Source organism: Xenopus laevis, chromosome 1L, assembly GCF_017654675.1.
Source record: "Xenopus laevis strain J_2021 chromosome 1L, Xenopus_laevis_v10.1, whole genome shotgun sequence".
Classification (NCBI taxonomy): Eukaryota; Metazoa; Chordata; class Amphibia; order Anura; family Pipidae; genus Xenopus; species Xenopus laevis.
The window spans coordinates 163,334,260-163,354,547 of NC_054371.1; the positions used below are offsets into that span (position 1 = coordinate 163,334,260).

At 38.7% G+C, this 20,288-nt stretch overlaps 1 protein-coding gene across 1 annotated transcript in view; it reads right to left on the reverse strand.

Annotated features, from left to right (window-relative positions):
* prodh.L (proline dehydrogenase (oxidase) 1 L homeolog) overlaps positions 1-19,915 on the reverse strand; it is a 61,203-nt gene extending 41,288 nt beyond the window's left edge. Inside the window, 4 exon segments of the mRNA NM_001096016.1 lie at positions 1,922-2,071; positions 2,976-3,010; positions 15,942-16,150; positions 19,517-19,915. Coding sequence (NP_001089485.1) covers positions 1,922-2,071; positions 2,976-3,010; positions 15,942-16,150; positions 19,517-19,837 — 715 coding nt within the window. The 5' untranslated portion in view covers positions 19,838-19,915.
* Between the last annotated feature and the right edge of the window lie 373 nt (positions 19,916-20,288).

The window sequence follows — 20,288 nt, forward strand, 5'->3', positions numbered from 1 at the left end:
CAGAGTCTATGTTTCTAGGAAAGCAAATGGCCTCTTCTTTACAAAATAACAAATGGCCATTTAAGCTGATATTTAGGCTTGCCTACCCGAAACACTGCCCTGGGGCCCCCTGGGGGATGACCCCACAGTTTAGGAAACACTGGTTTGGGGCAACATCATACCTGAGGGTATGAATTTCAGTGAACAGGTTTCGATTTCAGTGTGTCCATTATTTGTTACACTAGGAAAGCATTTCCTTATTTATCCCATATAATAATAACAGTATTCCTACTAGATTGAAAAATGAAGGATAGGTGATTGGCTGCTCTTATTAGTAGGGAATAACTGCTGGGAACTGCACATCAAATACACATCCCTTGTCCTTCCAGAAAAATGTGGAGTAATTGCAGCTTTTTTTTTGGCACCACAACCTCATATGGGATCATTGGCTAAAAAACAGGAATTAGAACTCCACTCGTAAAAAGTGTGACAGCAAATGTTAGCAGTTTTCTGCAAATCTAGCCTTTATACGGTTTGAACTTATTTTGTACAGAGTTATGCGCAAGCAGGAGCACTGTATGAAAAGGTATTATCAGTAAAGCTATTATATTCTGTCAGGAGGGATTTATGAGCCCAGTGATACCAAACATTAAAAGTGCAGTGGCAAATGATAACTCTAGCATACAATTTCATTTTTACTGATAAATCAAAGGAAATTATAAACTATGCCACAGGTTACAGAAAGAACACAATCAAAATTCAAATGCCAAATATACTCTTATAAATGTTTCATACAATATAGATTTTTCTGTAGAGAAAGCTTTATCTGTCTGCATATTTATAACTGTTGTATTGGGACTGGTGTTATGAAGAAAAATAACTCCAATAAACAGAGCAATGCTTAGTGGGGAGCAAAAAAGGGCAGGTCCACGGGGCTCGGCTGCACAGCAGCAGTGGATAGGAAGAGGGATTGATGTCAATCATAGTAAGGGTAGTAAGGTAACAATGGGGTAGAATGGCAACAATAACACTCTAGATTAGTGTAGCACATTTGGAACTGAAGTACTCTCCCAGTATTTACAGAGAGCTGAAAGGATACTGGCAGCTGTAGTTGATCAACAGCTGAAGGACCATAAATTGCATTGTAGTAATTCATATAAATAATGGGGCCTGCATAAGGTTTTTTTTTTTTTAATTCAGACCCTGCTACAACTAGAGATGGACCTGCATCCCTGCCAGCCAAAGTTATTGCAAGCTATTGAAATTGTGCTGCATGGTACAGGTACAGTATGGGACCAGTTATACAGAATGCTCAGGGCCTGGGGTTTTCCAGAGAACAGATCTTTCTATGACTTGGGATCTTCATACCTTAAGTCTACTAGAAAATCATGTAAACATTAAATAAACCAAATAGGCTGGTTTTGCTTCCAATGGGTATTAATTATATCTTAAGTTTGGATCAAGTACAAAGGTACAGTTTTATTATTACAGAGAAAAAGGAAATCGTTAAAAATGTGATTATTTGGATAAAATGGAGTCTATGGGTGACAACCTTTCTGTAATTCTGAGCTTTCTGGATAACGTTTTTGGATAATGGATGCCATACCTAATCATTTATGCTCAGTTTGATCAGCTGAGGCCTGAACAGTGGTGGAACTACCGGGGGAGCAGGGGGCGGGGGCAAGCTGCACGTCACGCACCAGGGCCCGCCCCCCTCTAGTTACATTACTGGGCCTGAAATATCTCAGATAGCATATGCCAACATTCGATGAAGTAAAAAGGTTATGAAAGCCTTATCTCTGTTCTTTTAACTTGTTTTGATGTTTAGAATAAACTAAAATAGCATAAAACAGAACCTGCAATGTTAGTACCGGGCCTTCAAATTATGGACTAACTTAAATGATAGGACAAATAACCAGTGACTTGTTTTTACTGCACCTACCTGAAGCTTCAATGCATTTAAGAAAAGTCTCCATATGATGGTCACATTTTGCTTCATCGGCATAGAAATATGTCCGAGCACTAATGACTCCACCTCGGCGGTCACCAAAGCCAGGCTGAACCTGGTATTTCTTCTCTCGATGTTCTGAACCTGGTAAGATACATCGCAATGATTACTGTACAATAAATGAAAAGACTCGAGTGGAACATTTGCCAAAAAATAGATCATCATAGCTCTCTTTAAACCAATGCATGGTTGCTAGGGTAATTTGAACCTTAGCAATCAGATTACTGAAATTGCAAACTGGGGAACTGCTAAATAAAAAGCTAAATAACTCAAAACCCACAAGTAATAAAAAATACAAACCAATTGCTAATTGTCTCAGACAACCACCCTCTACATCATGCTAAAAGTTAATTTAAAGGTGAAGAATTGCTTTAAGAAGGCAAGTATAATTTTGCCTTTATATCCTCTGTGATGTTTTATAAAAGCAATTTTGAAAATTAGTGAGCACGCACCTGAATTTTCAAATTGTTAACAAGTATATGTGCATGTATTTAAGCCAGTTTATGGAGTACTATGGTGCCCCAAGTGAGTGGAGAGAGGAAAAAGCCCTAATTGCAACTTTTGTTAGGGAGAACAAAAACAGCTTCAACACATTCCCATTCCATTATAATGTTCCAGCATATTGATGCTACCTGAAGCCCACATAGCATATGTGCAATATACTAATTAAAAGTGCAATGCAGTGGCATATTTTGTTGTGCATGTGAAATTCACTTCCCTTTGGTAGCACTTAGCATTCCAAGCTGCTCACTTCATAGCCGTGCATTGCTGGATATTATTAGAAGTAACATAGAGACCTCAACTAGTTTATGACTTTGCCTTGTACTTCAAGAGTCTTTCTGGGAATGCCAAATCCAGAAGAAAGCAGTCCTAGCCAGAATAGAATGTTCCCAGCAGCTAGTGATGTAAATGGGGAGTGTAATATCGGCAAGCAAACAAGAGTGTGACTCCAAGTAAATATGTACACAATAATTACATCACAGCTTACCAATATTCTCTTTTTCAGCTTCAGCTGTGCAAGATCTACAAAAGAAAAACAAAAAAGTGTTAAATCCCACAACAGCAACAAATGTGTATTATATACAGACTCTCATTCTCGGACAAATGTGTGTGTTATGTGTGATGCTTCAGGGCAAATACATTTCAGTGTACAGAACATTTTGTAAGAACACACAGAAAATGTTGGGGGAATGCAGTCTACAAAAATAATTGAAAATATATTTATTACATAGGGGCAATTATCTTTCGTTTAATATGAACAACATTTTTTTTTAAAAAAACAGCTCAATATACTGTAGGTAGTCACAATCAGTAGGGCCACACAGATATTTATAAATTGCATTGAGCTTTTATGCAGAATTAGAATCACTACTCTGCATATTCTACATTGTTCAGAAATGTGTCAGCACACAAAATGCCAAAGCAAATAGGATTCCCAGCAGCAGCGGCAGTGCAGAGAGGATAAAGCCCACAAGGGATCACAAGTTAGAAACTCAAGGTTAACATTATTAGCAATCATAACGTACACATGAATTTAATATAAACCAGAGGACAGAATGTTTGATCCAGAATTTCAGCATGATAAAGTCACATTACATATCAGATAACAGCATGGGACAGACTGTTTCACAACATACACAGGGGCACGAAGCTGACGCTACACAAGCCTTCTCATCTCATCCAATCAGAGAAGGGGGTGTGGTAGGGGTGTGGATACAACACATTCCTCTCTGCACACCATTAATACTTCCCTGTATTTAGTAATAACCCTGGCAGAACACCAGAACCTTTCCCACTGTTGTGTAATTTTGCGTAACATTATGCCCATTAGAACAGAACCAAATGAAGGTTAGCTAAATAATCTACCTAGTCAAGTGGAAAGTTTCATTCTTTAAACATGCAGTTATTTGTAGACCATGATAAGGGGCTCATGCTCAAGAATAAACATAGAAATTATATATGCACCGATTGTTTAAAACACCGAAAGGACATGGGCAGATTCTCAGTATAACAAGAGTATTTTGGATTCGGCCGAACCCCCAAATCCTTTGTAAAAGATTTGGCTGAATACCAAATGGAATATACAAATTAGGGGTGCAAAGGGGAAAACATTTTTTACTTCCTTGTTTTGTGACAAAAAGTCACGCAATCTTCCTCCTTTATATATAACATAGGTAACAAATGAATGCAAAACATGTATAAAAATAGAAGTCCACGTAATCTACATTTTACCATCGTCCCTCAGATTTTGGTGATAATGATGACTACATTTCCAAAAAGATGCAGTAATCTGATCAAAGCTAGTTGGTTACTGTGGTTTAATAGACAAGAAACCAGACAGTAATCTGTGTATAGTTGAAGAACAGAATGTCATGGAGCAGTGCAGAGAGACACCTGCATTTACCACATTATAAATATAGCTGCCCTCCACTGAATTTTGGAAAGCGTGTAGCACCATACTACTGTTAGCTGAGCAAATCACCAGAAAACAATAGGATATTAAAAAAAATTCCCCAGAACAAATCTATGGGAAGGCTGTGGAGGGTTGTTGTCTGGAAAGCCACTTGGACCAGGCAAGGAGCAATAGCAGAAAAAGGCAAGCACCAACTTAGAACGGGTGGAAAATTATCCCAACAAGGAAAAAAAGACCTACTTGAAGAACAGTAAAGGAGCTGGTAATAAAGATGGAGAAGGAGATGAGCAAATTATTTATCAGGCCACCAAAATATTTAGAGGTTTACTAATTTTACCAATATTTATTGAAACTGTATATAAACAGGGGCATCATGGGACCCCTATACAGCCTGGGCCCCCTGCAACCGCAGGGTCTGCTTCCTCTATATTTACACCCCTGCTTTCTATTATCATGGACAGAGCTCCAACAAGGAGCCTGGTCTCTAAGTGAAAATACTAAAGTGACAGTATATGATTACATAAGTATAAATTATTGTTGCCATTACCTAGCATGTTTCATTTTGGGGTCTTTTTAGCCAGCATAGCTGGCAATAATCAGATAGGAGCTCAAGCTCAATCTTTTAGAAATGTGTTTGTTGCAATAGCTGTCCCTTTCTAATACTTTTATTCCAAGGAGTTTCAATTTGATATGTGATTCCCCTCCAGATCCATCAAGACAATTCATTGCAGGTATTCAGTTTCTACAACTCAGCACTCCAAGGCAATGCAAAAAATATTTTTTTTAGGTAGGCGAGCGTCATATTTTAGACACCATTTAAGCAAATTGCTGTGACGGTGTAATGATAATTTCTAAATTGATTTGGTATACTGGTAACATCATAGTAAACATAAAAGGCAAACATCTCACGTATACCCTAAAGATTACATTGCAAACAGTCCTCCTAATCATGCACAATATACAACTGCATCCAGTAAATTTCTTTTATACTAAAGTTGACACACATTCCCAATTATTTCAGGTGCGTCGGAATGTATTGGGCATTGGTAGGATTATGTGGCCAGAATTTTCCATCTGCAGCAGGAAACAAGTATTTAGTATGTATGGAATCCTATATCTACAGCATAAATGAGCAAAGAAAAAAAAAACCAAGACAAACTGCTGCCTTCTGAGACTGCATCTGTCATTGTTTTTCCCCATTGTCAGTCAGTTGTGCCCATATTCTTCTAAACAGATGCCACAGCATTTAGCAATTTGCATGGACCTAGTTGGATAGTCAAGCATTCTTATAATTAAAAGAACTGCGCTTCGGTAGCATTTGTCATTTTACCCAATGCAGCTTATAAATAGACAAAACAGAATGTGGATGTATGAGCATACAAGTACAATACCAAGCATGGTTAATGTAGAGGCCTTTAGTGTAGCTACAGATTAATACAGCTCATTTATTCATTATATGGTAGAATACGCAGGCATATCCATTTTGAAAACAAACCTTGCATGTCAGGGAGACAAATATAAATTTCACGTTTAACTAACAAGTCACATTTTTCTTAAAAAACCTTTTCTAGTCTGTGGCATGGCAGGTTATTCCCATACCAGCACTGCTGTCTAACACCTGTCTTTTACATCTTGTTAAACTGTCTGCTTTTCTCTCTGTGGCAAAGCAAAGTCATATAACAGTAGCAAAGGTGTAGATAAGATTTTCCATTTTATCAAAACTGTTAGATAAGGCAGAATGGAGCGCCACAACCAGGAACGGTTTCGCCAGCAGTAGTTCAGTGGCTGTGAAGAAGAAATCATGGCATTAATTCAAGTCTGTCTGCTCTGGAATAATCCTAAACCAGTGCACGTTAGAGGGATGTAACACTATTAAAACAGCCTAATAGGAAATATATTTATAACTCATACACTGCAATAAGTTTTTGGCTGACTTTTATAATCAGACTTTTATGGATTGGTTTTATTCTGCTAAGAATAATGTTGAAGGCAGCACCAAAGTTAGAGGGAATATTGACTACTACTAGTTCAGGGGTTGTTGTTTTGTTTATTTATTTAGAAGGCTCCAACCTATTCCACACTACAGCACAATAGCAGTAAGTAGGATTTACATAAAAAAATATTTCCTTTTTTCTCTGTGATAATAAAAAAATAGTACCTTGATCCAAACTAAGATATAATTAATCCTTGTTGGAAGCAAAACCAGCCTATTTGGGTTTATTTCATGTTTACATGATTTTCTAGTAGACAAGGTATTCCAAATTATGGAAAGATCCATTATCCAGAAAAAACCCAGGTCCTGAGCATTCTGGATAACTGTGTGTGTGTGTAAAGTCTACGAACGGAGCGTAAAGGAGGCTATGTACCTGTACACATTGTTACTTAAGAAGTCTATAAACCATTTGTATTTTGTGTGATCCCTGCTGGTGAAAGCGGTCTTTTGAACTGTTCATAAAAGAAAATTGCCTTTATTTTCTGTATATTTCTACCAGTGGAAATAAAAACCATTTTTTTTTCTTTACAAGGCTTTTGGAGTTCTGACATTTGCTTTGTGGGAACCTGCCACACTGTCTAAAAGGAGAAAGGATGCACAAGAGACCCAATTCTGGTTGTACTATGCAGGACAGTCTCTAAGGCTACAGAAAGCAAAATGCTTACAGTGGCAGTATTCACCTATGTTCAAAATAATCTCAATACAGTTGGCCTAGACATGTTACATGATCAGCCTTTGATGAGGGATCTCATGCTAGAAACCTTTGTTCCAATCACTGTGGCAAGTCCTTGTGACCCTGGACAGTCTCCAGTGAAGAAAGATGAGAAAAATAGAAATATTTTGTTCCTTTTTGCCAGTGGAAATAAACCACACTCCTCTTTACAGTGATAAAGAGTTTACTGCCAGTACCACACCAAGGAATCTAAAATCAGGACTGTCTATGTGTTTTACAGTCAGTGTCGGACTGGGACACCAGGGGCCCATCCAAAAACCTTAGACCAAGGGCCCAATCTAAGTACTATCATTCTTCCTCTTATACTGAGCATTCAGGATACCAGCATACCAGGTTCCATACCTGCATATGAATTTGTTTTTATGGCAGGCCTAAAGAACACCCAAGCTAGCATAATTGTATCTAGTTAGCTGCTCGGAGGAGTAAATATTCTAATGCAGCAGCAGCATTATACATTGGCTAAAGCTGGCCATAGATGAAAAGATCTGATCATACGAATCAAGGATTCGTATGATTTTTGGACCGTGTGTGGAGAGTCCCTTCATTTTTCGTCTGGTGGAGATCGGTCGTTTGGTCGATCGGACAGGTTAAAAGATTTCTGTCGGCTGCGGGTAATTTCTCAGCATGTATTGCCGATCGTATGATTTTCAGAGGGAGACTGTCACTAGTTTTGGTCAGACATAACTTTCGTACGATTGCTGTCAGGGGCAGAACATCGTCTGATCTGTTGTTTTGTACTTTATTTGATCTGAATGGTTAGTGGCAGGTTGGGAGATAGAGACGTCCGATCGTACGTGATTCGTACAATCGGATCTTTGCGTCTGAGGCCAGCTTTTAGTCTGTATCTTCAGCATTTCCACAACATAACTGCTAAATATAAGCTCCATCACACCTCAGTTGAATTTTTCTCCAGCAATGGAGAATGGCAATTTTTCCAAAGATAAATTTCACCAAACAGCAACTATAAAGAGCAAGTATCTCCAAAAGAAGCTTGTGTGTCTGAACAAAATAGGACCTACAAAGCATATTTCAGCTACTTTCTAGCAGCATTTACACAATATTCAAAAATCTGGCCCACACCTTAGTGATGAGTGAAATTTTTCATCAAGTTTTGCTGGAAACAAATAAAAAAACACCATAGACTTCAATGAGTGAAAAAAAAAATTGTTGCTCATTGACTTCAATGCATTTGGGGAAGTGAAAGGGTTTATATGGTATGCATACTGGGTCTTAAAAGATATACATTTTTCCTTTGCTTCAGAGAGAGTACTTATATTCTAAAGAGAAAAGAGAGTTTGTTTTTGGGCATACAGCAGAGAGAGAGAGAGAGTTAGCGAGTCTTGTGCCCAGTCACAGTGTCCTCTTGGCACTTGCTTCTGTGTGTACTGAATGATTAATGTGCGGATGATATGGCGTCAGTGTTGACTCTCTGAAAGTCTTTTGAGAAAAAGAAGGTTGTTAACGAACCACAGCAGGATACATGTAGTACAGCTATTTAAACTACACTCTTTTGAAGCAGAAGAGAAAAGAAGCCTTGCGTGGCACACACCCATACTTACCATTACGGTTTTCTATTGTAAAACAGATTAATTAAAAAAATAAAAAGCAAACCACACTTTTTAGGGTGGTGGCACATGGGGAGATTAGTTGGCAAGTGACAAATCTCTACTGCAGGCGATTAATCTCCCCAAATGCCTTCCCGTCGGCAAGAATGAGAAAAGCTGGCAAGATGGCATTCGGATCGCTTTGGTTTTCTGAAGTTTATGCATCCCGCCGGCGATTCGCATTCTTGCCAGCAGGAAGGCATTTGGGGACATTAGTTGCCTGCAGTAGAGAAGATTTGTCAATTGGTGACAAATCTCAACATGTGCCAACCCCCTTAAGCTCATACTTCATCAGTTAAAATCCATTAAAAAGTGATTTAAAAACAAACCCAAGGGCAAAGCTAAACCTTCAATACTGAATAATATCAAAAGTGGAGATGATCTATTAACCCAGCAATCCTTCAACAGGCCTGTGATAAGGAAATCTAGATTACACACAGTAAGAGGGATATCTGTGCAGGTGCCTTGAATACATTTTGCTATTTTAAACTGGTGTGTGGAGTCTCTTTTCTTAGTGGATGGTATGGTGTAATGAACTACTGCATTATGACTTTAGTTTGGGACTAGTCAATCAGCACCTTGAGACTCTTTTGTCCATTCATGTATGCATTTTCTTATTTAAAGCTAAATGCAACATATTATTGGTCTTCCAGAACCTCATTCTCAGTCACTGCAATCAATCCTTACGCCTGCTGCTCACATGATCTCACCTCCATCTAAACCTCTCTCCACCCCTTCATAAAGTATTCATGGTCCCAGGCATGTCACACAAGTCATAGATATCTCATTCAGCGGCATACCAACTGGGCCCACATTTCCAGTGAGGAGAGCCGCTATAGATGAAGCAGATCATGCAGTCTGGCCCTCTTTTCTTAACCCTCCCCCTTTGTGATCGCTTTCTCTATAGTTATGCCACTGAACTCATCCAGTCCTTTAAACAAACTCCCCTCTTGGCTCTTACAGGCAGCCCTGTACAAAAGGCGAGTCACGAACAAACGATGAACGCAGTTGATCCGCCGCACACCTATCAATCATCCGTAGACTGCACTGGTGGAACAGGCTTCCCGTTTGGTTGGCTGCATCCTTTTTAGTATGAAGAAAATGTAACTGGAACCACACACACAAACTTATATGCAGTTTTATTGATCCGCCAACTTTCAGGGGCGCATACACCCCTATAAAGCAACAGAAGTTCCCACCTCCCTATCCCAGGATTCCTCATTTTTCAAGTAGTCCTTAGTGGGATGAAAAAGTACAAAAAGAGGCTTGGGAATCACCCAACAGTAGGGTCCTCATAATATATCCATTACTAGGACACTACCATCGGATGCTTCCCAAGCCTCTTTTTGGACTTTTTCATCCCACTAAGGACTAATTGGACAATGAAAGTCATGGACAAACCCATTCCCCTGATTGCCTCATGCCATCAAAATGCTTTACGATCTTCCATCAAACTCCCACACTTTCTCTATTCTCAAACCTCCTTAGAAATTACTTTCTAAAGAAAGTTGTCAATAATCTGCATCAAACACACCCCTGACTTATGTACTTGTTCCCCTTCCCATTTTGTTTGTCTGTCTCCTCTTTCTCGCATATTATAATTCATCAGCTCTAGGACCAAATTCCAATTGTGTACTAAAGCTCTTAGCACTTATGGATGCTCACTGTTTAATTCATAATAACTGTAGCCCTGTTTGTGTTTACACCTTGTAATTAATGTTTGTGGTGCTATATAAATAACTGTATATATGATACAAATTAAAATGAAACAATGTTTAATTGTTAATAGTGCTAATTTTGATTTTCTAACAAATCCTTGTTCAGAAAACAAGCTAGATTGCCCAAGGGCACAGCTTCCATACAAGCCAATGGGGTTTCATAAAATGATTTTATTGCTACACGGAATAAAAGCCAAGCTTCTCCATTTGGTTGGCAAGGAAAAGCACACTGTGATGTTGTTCTGTTAAGCAACCAGGTCAAGTTGAATTTGATGTACCTTTCCACTTCATTGCATGGAGTATAGCTCTAACATTAACACTTAACCAATCAACATTCTAAAATGCACTGCTGACACACATCAAATCTAATCTGTACTCTGCTGATGAAAAAGGGCAGATGTTTAAAAAAATATATATATATACTGCTACACAGGTAATAAATTATTTCAATCTTTGAAAAATGCATAGTGCTGGAAACTCAATGAGGATTCAGTCGTAAGCTACGGTTATTGTAAATATGTCGAATGTAGGCTTTACGATGGCAAATTACACCCTGAATGGGCTATAGGGATGTAGCGAACTGCCGATTTGGTGTTCGCGAACGCCGTTCGCGAACACCGGAAAAAAGTGCGAACGTTCGCGAACAGTTCGCGAACTTCGAACACCCGCTAAAATCGTTCGATTCGAACGATCGAAGGATTTTAATCGTTCGATCGAAGGATTTTCATTCGAATCGAACGATCGAATGCTTTTCATTCGATCGAATCGTTCGAACGAATGGAAATCGTTCGATTTTTAGCGGTCGAAGGAATTCGAATGGTCGAATGGTCGAACGCGAACTCAAAATGCGAACGTTCCCAAACGTTCGCAAACATTCGGCGGACAGTTCGCTACATCCCTAATGGGCTATTCTACTGAATGTTTTTGTTTTAAAGCTATATTCAAAAAAGGTGTCCGTGCGTTGGTGTGAAGGTTTAGCAAGATGTTTACTATCACCTTGAATGGGGAATAGTGAGGAGTGAAATTTTTCGCCAAGTTTCCCCGCAAAAATGATGATGATGAAAAAATTTGGCAAATGTCAAAACTTGCACACGTGTCAAAAAAAAAAAAAAATATATATATATATATATATCGCCCATAGACCAATACATTTTGGTGAATTTTTGTGGGTCAGATTAGCCCATCATTAGAAATAGCGGGTTATTCTACTTTTTTGTTTTAAAGACATATTCAATAAAGGTATCCATGTTAGTGTGACAGTATAGCAGAGATTTCAGGCTAATTACTAGTCCTGCCCATCTGATCCTCCTTTCTCAGGCTGTGCTGGGAAGCCAGTAGCACTCTGCTCTGTAACATAGGAACCAGTAAGAAGCTAGGCTGACCTAATAGGGAACTGAAACCTGTCTTTGCTTGTATGACTACAAGGCTGTGATTGGCTATCACCCTCCAATTGTGCTCAAACAGGGGCAGGTCTATACAGGGACAGGGCAGGTCAATACAGAGCTCCAACAAAGGGACCATTTATAAAGATAATACTTTTAATTTTTAGCCAAAGCAAAACCAGCACCATATATTATTAATTATTGGCTACAGTATTGGAAATTAATTTTAAATTATAGTAATATAGTTGGTCTCCTTTAAGGCTACACTGGCCTTTCCATTTATAGTTGAAACAAAAAATACATTAATATCAGCTATTCAGTGATTGATCCTGGCCTCAAATCTGATGAAAGTCTCTAAATTGGCTTGCAAGCATGCACAGTGGATGCAACCAGGGTAGTGAACTTAAAGGAATAGTAACATGATAGAATAAAGTGTTTTAAAGTAGTAAAACTATAATGTAGTGTTGCCCTGCACTGGTAAAACTGATGTTTGTGCTTCAGAAACATAAATAAACAATGGGGGCAGCCATTCAAAAGAGGAAAGGCTCAGGTTACACAGCAGATAAGCTCTGTAGAACATAATGGTGTTATCCACTATTTAACCTGTGCCATATAACCTTTTTTCAACTTCCTTCATTGCTACACAGCAGCTTGTTTATATGAACTATTGTAGTATAGTGAAGAAAACAGATCAGTTTTACCAGTTCAGGGCAACAGAACATGATATTTTCATTACTTTCAAAGGACTTTAATTTTTTGGTGTTACTGTTCTTGTATAAGGAGTATTCAATTTTTTTTAGACAACATTTATTGAAGCACCTTTACAATTGGTCAACTTTGCAGTTGGTGTCCTCGTTTTGTATTTTTCCACTCTAATTTTTGAATGCACTTTTGTTTTTTTCACTATGTATATTTTTATTCAATATTTATGATATGCATAGAGCAAAATTTATGTTTTATCAAGTAAGAGGGATACTGGGAAAGGGAAAAAAATAAATAAAAAAAGGATAGAAGGAATCCTTGTCTGTAAATTCAGTAGGTTTCAGATTTCTGGACACATACTTGGGTTCTTCACTTCCTGAAGAAGTGGTGCATGCATTGCTATTATAAAAATAGTATACTATTTGTTACATATACAGACTGATTCTTATTATGCCCTGTAAAGCAGTATGGGTGAAACTTGTGCTCAAAAAGTTTTAGTGTGACTACACCCAGGATTTTGGGGCTCCGCGGATAAGGACACGTTCCAGAGGTATGAAAACACAGGTAATCTCCACATTCTTACAAAATGTTGTTTTTGTGCCAGCTGGATAGAAGGATCATAATTGTGCACACTAAAATGGAAACATAATAACCACAAGCTCCTTCCTTCTTTAAATAAGTGTTATGAGAAGCATAATGGCAGTGTCACCCATTAGTCTTACTTTAAAATTAAAAAGAAAAACAAAGGCATTAACCAGATTAAAAGTGTAATGTGAAATCAAGGACATTCATATTCTGTGGAACTCACATGATTCTACAATCAGTCAAAGCTGAAATGAACGAAACTGAGGAAATTATTATTTTTAAACAATCTAAAACCTACATTATTTTCCAAAAGCATTCATACCCTATACAAATTCTCAAATCTTACTGACCAAATCTTAGTGTTTTTAATGGAACATTAATTTATGTTAGAAAAAAATATTATATAAAAACAAATTAGAGCTATTACCAATTTTAATTCATTTGGGTTAATAAGCATTGCACACTGTGTCAAAACCGTTTTAACCAATTTTTCCACACAAGTTTGATTCAGGTTTATGTTTTTTCCTTATAGATTTAGAAAAATAGTTGTGTCTGTTAAAAACTTTGTTGGATGTTAACCAGTCCAACTTTCAGATTTATGCATGCTCATTCAACCTTGCAGCATTCCTGCTACAACCAGCTGACTTTTGCTGCCTCATCTAGGATGCAAGACATATGTGACTTGCATGCAAAAGGAAAACATTATTAGGTAGAGCAGTGCTGTCTACCTTCTGTGGTCCAGAGGGCCGGAATTTTTCTGGCCTATGTGGTGGAGGGCCGATAATGGAATCCAGTGTTAACAACTCGCTGTTTTTGTTAACCACACCCACTTTAAACCACAAGAACTTTTAAGACCATATCCACTTTAATGGTGCTCACTGCAGCGATATCACTCATATGTGAAACATTTAAGTCATATTAAATCATATTAAAAAATACCCATAATCTATATGCCTCCTCTTCCCCTGTAGATAACACAGAATCCCCCCCAGCACTTGATTAGACACCTTAGGGGCCCTGAAAACAATTTGCAAATGCTAACAAACACCCAGAACAAACCCTACCAGTATAGGACAGGCAGAGTATGGCACACACAGAGAACATAGGGCAAGCACAGTATGGCACACATATGGAGCATAGGACAGACAGGAGACAGGGAAACCTAATAGGACCATTCTAAGATGAACAGTTCATACTGTGCTACATACAGTGACACCATGCTGGTGCCCCTCCAGGAGTTAGTGTGAGGTGTGAACAGATGAACAATGTGGGTATCTTGTGCTTAGTGCTCCAGGATCGAGGTAATTACACCTTCATTTTTGCAGCCCCTTCATTTTTGCCACCCTAGGCCCGGGCCTTTGCAGCCTCACTGACAATTCGGGCCTGTGAGTATCCAAAATTTTAAAAATTTAGAAATCACTTAAATCACCTGAAAGTCAGTCCCCAAAGCCTCTAGGGTGCTTTATTATTATAGAATTTCAGAATCTTTGCCAAAGCCACCCATGCAATACTGCAAGAGATACATTTTGCCCAGAAGAAGTTACACACTTTTCCCCCTGTTAAAGATGAGGATCCAAGCTAGATTCTAATTATACATTTGTGAAATGATATGGAAACTCTCAGACTGTCCACCTCTAGCTGAAGCTGATATTAACATGCTCCAGAGAGCCATTAGTCACATTAAGACTCCTACCCTTAATACTTGACAAGTCCTAAGAGTTTCATTCATGTTGTCTCTGAAAGTATACAATTCATTTTAGATGATTAAAGAACTGTTGTGAGCCATGGGAAAATTAATTGAATCTTTGTGTCTTCGCACACATCCATTTGGATCATAGATTTTGTCATTATAAATCTTCTCTCGTGCATCTCTTTACTGGACAGCAAAAAACACTGTGCTACATCAGTAAGTTTATATCTGACCTAGTCTGTTTCTGAAAGGTCTGAACAGGTACTAAGACTAGCACTTGGACCTATGCAGACTCAATCATACAAAACAGATATTAATATTATTATTTATTATTTTCAGGGGCATGCTGTTGCATCAAAGTAACACTTCAAAAATGGTTGTAAAAAATAATTGAGATCCGCAAACAAAACTCTTTTCCAATTATATACAGAAACCTTAGTGGGTAACTAGCTAAAGCCTAAGTTTTCGACGTGGTTTCACAAAAACATAGCAGATCAAAACTTCACATTAAAGAGGTGGACCATCTTCATGTTGACTTTTAGTATGTTATAGAATGGCCGATTCTAAGCAACTTTATAATAAAGTGTAGCGAGTGTAATGTAATACAGAATTGTGAAGTATAATGGTAAATGCAGTGAGTACAGATATATGTTGGACCCGTGATAAAGGTGAAGAACCCCTTTAATTAAGAAAATAAAAATATAGAGAAAAAAAAAAAGCACTTCCTGGAGTTCATTTCGTTTTACATAGGAAAAATAGCTTGACTAAATAAACACTGAAGAGGGGTTGTTCATTTTTCATTTGGTTCTTGTAATAGGTTACGTAGGTCACAGCCTTTTTAGTGTTTGGTCAGATACACTATATAAGGGCTATAATACAGGACGTTGCCATAACCCCCCCTGATTAACACACAATATGGATTGTCATTCCAAAAACTACTCCCAGCTATAAGGTACACAGATAAAAGTTTCATACAGTATTTTATATATTACTGGTACCTAAAGAACCCTGACAGTTTCTCTCTTTACTGTTAACTGGCTCATTGTTAAAGAATATTGGCACGGTCAACCATGTGTTTGTTACTGTTGAACAGTTGCTTTTTACCCCAGAAATGGAAAAAAAACAAATACTTACTCAATTTCTTTCTTCTCTGCCTCCTCCTGAGTAAGGTCTTCTTCTACACTGTAATCCAAGACTGACCCAACACCAAATGCCTGATTGCGTCTGATCAGTGGTTTGATAGATTCTTGGTCTTCACCAGCAACAAACTGCCCATAGAACGTCATCTTCATCATTTTCTCAAAGAGCTTCTGGCCAAGGACTTTTTTAGACAAGCTTAAAATCTTCAGTTAGAAAACAGGGAAGAAAAGGAAACAATATATCAGTGCACTGTACTTGTTTGAGATTTGTGTCTGCGACTCTAAAGTAAGAAGCATTTTTTTCTTTATTTTAAATTTTGAAGAATAAGGAATTTGTTATTGTTCCATTGGTTATAGTGTGATTTTTCACTTTCATCAAGCTGTTATAAAGAAGTGTTGGAAGCATACATTATTAAATGCTGCTATATTTGACTCAAAGCTGAGACAACTTTATTCTCAGAGAGACCAACTTGAGGGTTTGTATACCTTGGACTATAACTACGACACAGGCATTAAAACTCACTTATTTTATATTTATTTGCAAAGTACAGACACTCTTACTATTGGGCTCCAAATAGAATGGTACTAACTGGATTAGAAAAGGAACACTGGTATATCATTAAAGCTGCATACAGTGGTTTTACAAGATTTCAACGGTCATCTCAATGGCCCCAACTAAGGTTTCAGCATATTGCCACTCCAGTGCTCCCTTTATATTAAATCTGACTCGTTTGATCCAATTTTTAGAGAATAAAGAAGCCGACTTTTGAGGAACATTGGACTGATAAAATGCTATTGGTTTAGAAAGATATTAAGTCATGTTTTCAATGAATAGGGCGATTGCTTATTGTTTTCAGGAAAAATCTATGGTTTGTAAATTTTTAGGCAAATGCCACACATGGCTGAAACTCAGCCTCCACTACAAACTGCCTTTTACCTTGCCTGCACCCGGAATCATTGTGTTGGCCCGGGTGCAGAAACATGCACCAAAAGGCAAGAGTTTGCATTTCTGTGCCAATATGTACCATGTGTGCCTGCACCTGGACTGATGCAATGGTTCTTTGTACAGGAAAGGCAAGGGGCAGATTGTAGCATATGGACGGAGTCTTGGCTTATGCTTTTCAGCAGTTTTCTGCAGAGTTTCAGTCCTGTGTGACTCTAGCCTTAAGCTAAACAGGGCAAACAGAAATTGAAACTACTTTGTGTCTGGCCCTAGTAAGATAGCAGATTGGCAGTATACAGCCCCCTCCCTTCACCCTTTTTTGAGACTGTTGTTAGCAGAGGTCCATTATGCAAGTGGTTACATTTGTGCCTCAGAGAGCACTAGTAAAATATATATAATGGTAGATACTTCCCATTCAAATTCTAGCGTTTATTTAAAAAGCTGATGTCAAAGTTATATATGTTATATAACAGCTATAAAAGCTATTAGAAACAAGTGCAAAGCAGTCCACAGGAAAGCAGATCTTTGGGATAATGAGGCAGCAGAGGTTTAAAAATAAACTGCAGAACTGAAGTTTAGAGGAAAAAACAACAGGGCCTGAAATGTCATATATTGATACAGTATTAGTTAAGTATCCTATAACTTGCAACCAGCAACCAAGTAACTTTTCAACCAACTCCACTTGTACAGAAACAGATATGTTCTGCAGCAACATTTCTGACCTCATCTAAGAAAACAAATGAGTAACCAAAACCATTTGACATACATAAAGCAGATAAGCAGTGCTCCTCCTAACTGCTTGATTAGTGTTATATCCATGAAAGCGGATCTCCACCCACAAACTTTCATTACACATTACAGGCAATGTAATATCTACTGAACGCAGTGTTTGTCTGGCTGTTTATATCCTCTGCACTTCTGGTTCAGACACCAGAAACAACATAGAAGCCAGCTGATTAAAGGAGAAACAAACCCTAATAAAAAAACCCTACCCCTACCTCCTCCCCCCAGCCTAGCTGCTACCCTGGGCAAATGCCCCTAACTCTTTTACTTACCCCTCTGTACAGATTCTGTCCAGCTGAGTTCACTGGCTCCATCTTCAGCCAATTTGGTAATCTTCAGAATGAGACCGGTGCTTCTGCAATTTTTGTGAGTTTCGGCGCAGTTGTCGTGGAACATAAAGTTGCTCCAACTGTACATGCGCCGCTACGCCGGTCTCATTCAGAAGATTACCGAATCAGCTGAAGATGGCTCCCGTGAACTCCGCTGTGTTTTTATACAGGTCATGGAACTCCAGGGTGACTTAATATCTTCATATTTTGCAACAGGAGGTACTTGATTTATTATAATACACAAGTTTCAGTGAGTAATGCGACAGAAATGACATCACGAAGCTCCGACTGTAACTGATGACATCACTAAGCACTGTTGTAAGGATATAATTTACAGGATATTCATGGCTCTTGTGTATTATATAGATATAGCAGTTGAATAAACATGAAACGTGTGCAGTGGCAGGCAGCATGACACATATATGTATGGAGTCTCCTTTCCCTGCATCAGCTTTCAGTCAATTGCGTTCTTCTTCCTAAGCAAACCACACCCCCAGAAACGGATTCGCTTACTGGAGGTTGTGTCATGGCTGACTGTATGGATTTGCTGTCAGAGCAGCCTCGAGCATCAGCAACACTTAGCATGAGAAATCAGTGATTGTGAGGGGCAGCCATTCTGATACACACATGGAATGGTTTCATAAAAATGACCCACATCATTTTTTTGTCCTGAGATTGTAGCAAACCAAGCACATAAATTATGCACATTAGTCAGAGCTTGTAAAACCTGTTATAGCAAAGTGCTGCAAGCTTCACCCTAATGAGAAGCAGGAATAACAGCTCCCAGGCTTTGCTTTGGTAGCAAAAACACAGGGAGGTTGGTGTAAGAGAAATGTGGTTTAAAACAAATAATAGCAGGGAAGATATGAATAAAATACTTTAGGTGTCCTCAGAGCCATCTTTAGTGGTGCTGGGGCCTTGGAAAAGCATACTTTGGTAGGGCCCAGGTTTAAATAAATATAGGATGTTTCAATCAATTTAATTTCAGATACTGAACTACAGCTCCCTGGAAAGCTTTGACTGTATAAAGAGGTTTGGAGTTGTAGTTGAACAATACCTAAAGCTGAATGGTTTGGTTAACTGTGATACAATACCTACTGTCCCATGGCCACAGACCCTATTTTTACCACTAATAATACAAGACAGTCAAGTGGCAACTGCTGCTACATACTTATTATAGTTTCCTCCACTTTCCACTAAGGGCCTATAGCAGGTACCCTGGACAGGTCAACCTAAAGGCAGGACATGAAACAGATAACATTCTATAACAGGAGACTATAAAGGAATTAAATTGGAAGGGTGTAGGTGGGGGTTAAAGTTTACAGTGAGGAAGAAGGTTAATAAATATGAGCGAACATATTACTGAAAATAATCTAGATCAATGTTATGCATGGCCAGAAGAGGAAAGTCCCGGAATAAGAGATACTCCTGTTTGTTTTTTTGCCAAGGCATCATTATTAATGCACCCACTGTTCCAGAAACTGTGGGGAACCTTTATTACATTGAACATCCTACCTGCTGATTCCGGTCCACAAGTGTATCAATGGAGCACAGCCAGAAGACCATTATGCTTCTCAACAGCTCCCATGTGGCTTTGCTCTTGTATGCTTCCTGAGTGTTATCAAAGTTCATTGTAGCAGCAGGACAAGATTTCAGCATCACATTCTCGCTTCTTTCTATGTGATCCACTTGGGACCCTAGTTGCCATTTCTTCTCCCCTGTCTGCGCCCCCTCAGGATCTGCAGATCCTTTTACTTTGGGAGCTGCTGCAGTAGATTGCAGCCTAACCATGAACCAGCCTGAAGGCCTGAAAGCAAGGCGGAAAACTGGGGGCATTTTGCTGCATGCCATGTGTGTTCAGTATTGTATACACGTGAAAGCTCTGCTGGGATGAAGCACATCAGCGTGGAAATGGTGCTTCCTTCCCAGCAGTAGCAGATTTCAAGGCAAATAAGCTCTTCCCCCTCAGCCACACACACCCCCGCAGTCTGATTGGTTTCCACAAGGTTGTGTAACAGAAACTGAAAACCTAAGTTGTGACAAGCCCTACGTCTGTTTTATTAAGCAGATGCTTATTAATACACACATGCATGTGAATGGGGCTGCTGCTGGTGCTTTCTTTATAACCAGATCACAAATAAAATGCTCCTGCACTGGTCTCATGAGAAATCAGTCCAGATGAAAACACTACCCAGCATGTGTGATTCAGCTGAACTCATTAGCATTCAGCAAGATCAGCCTGGGCATTTTATACCACATGAATCTGCTTCTGTACAGATGAGACAGT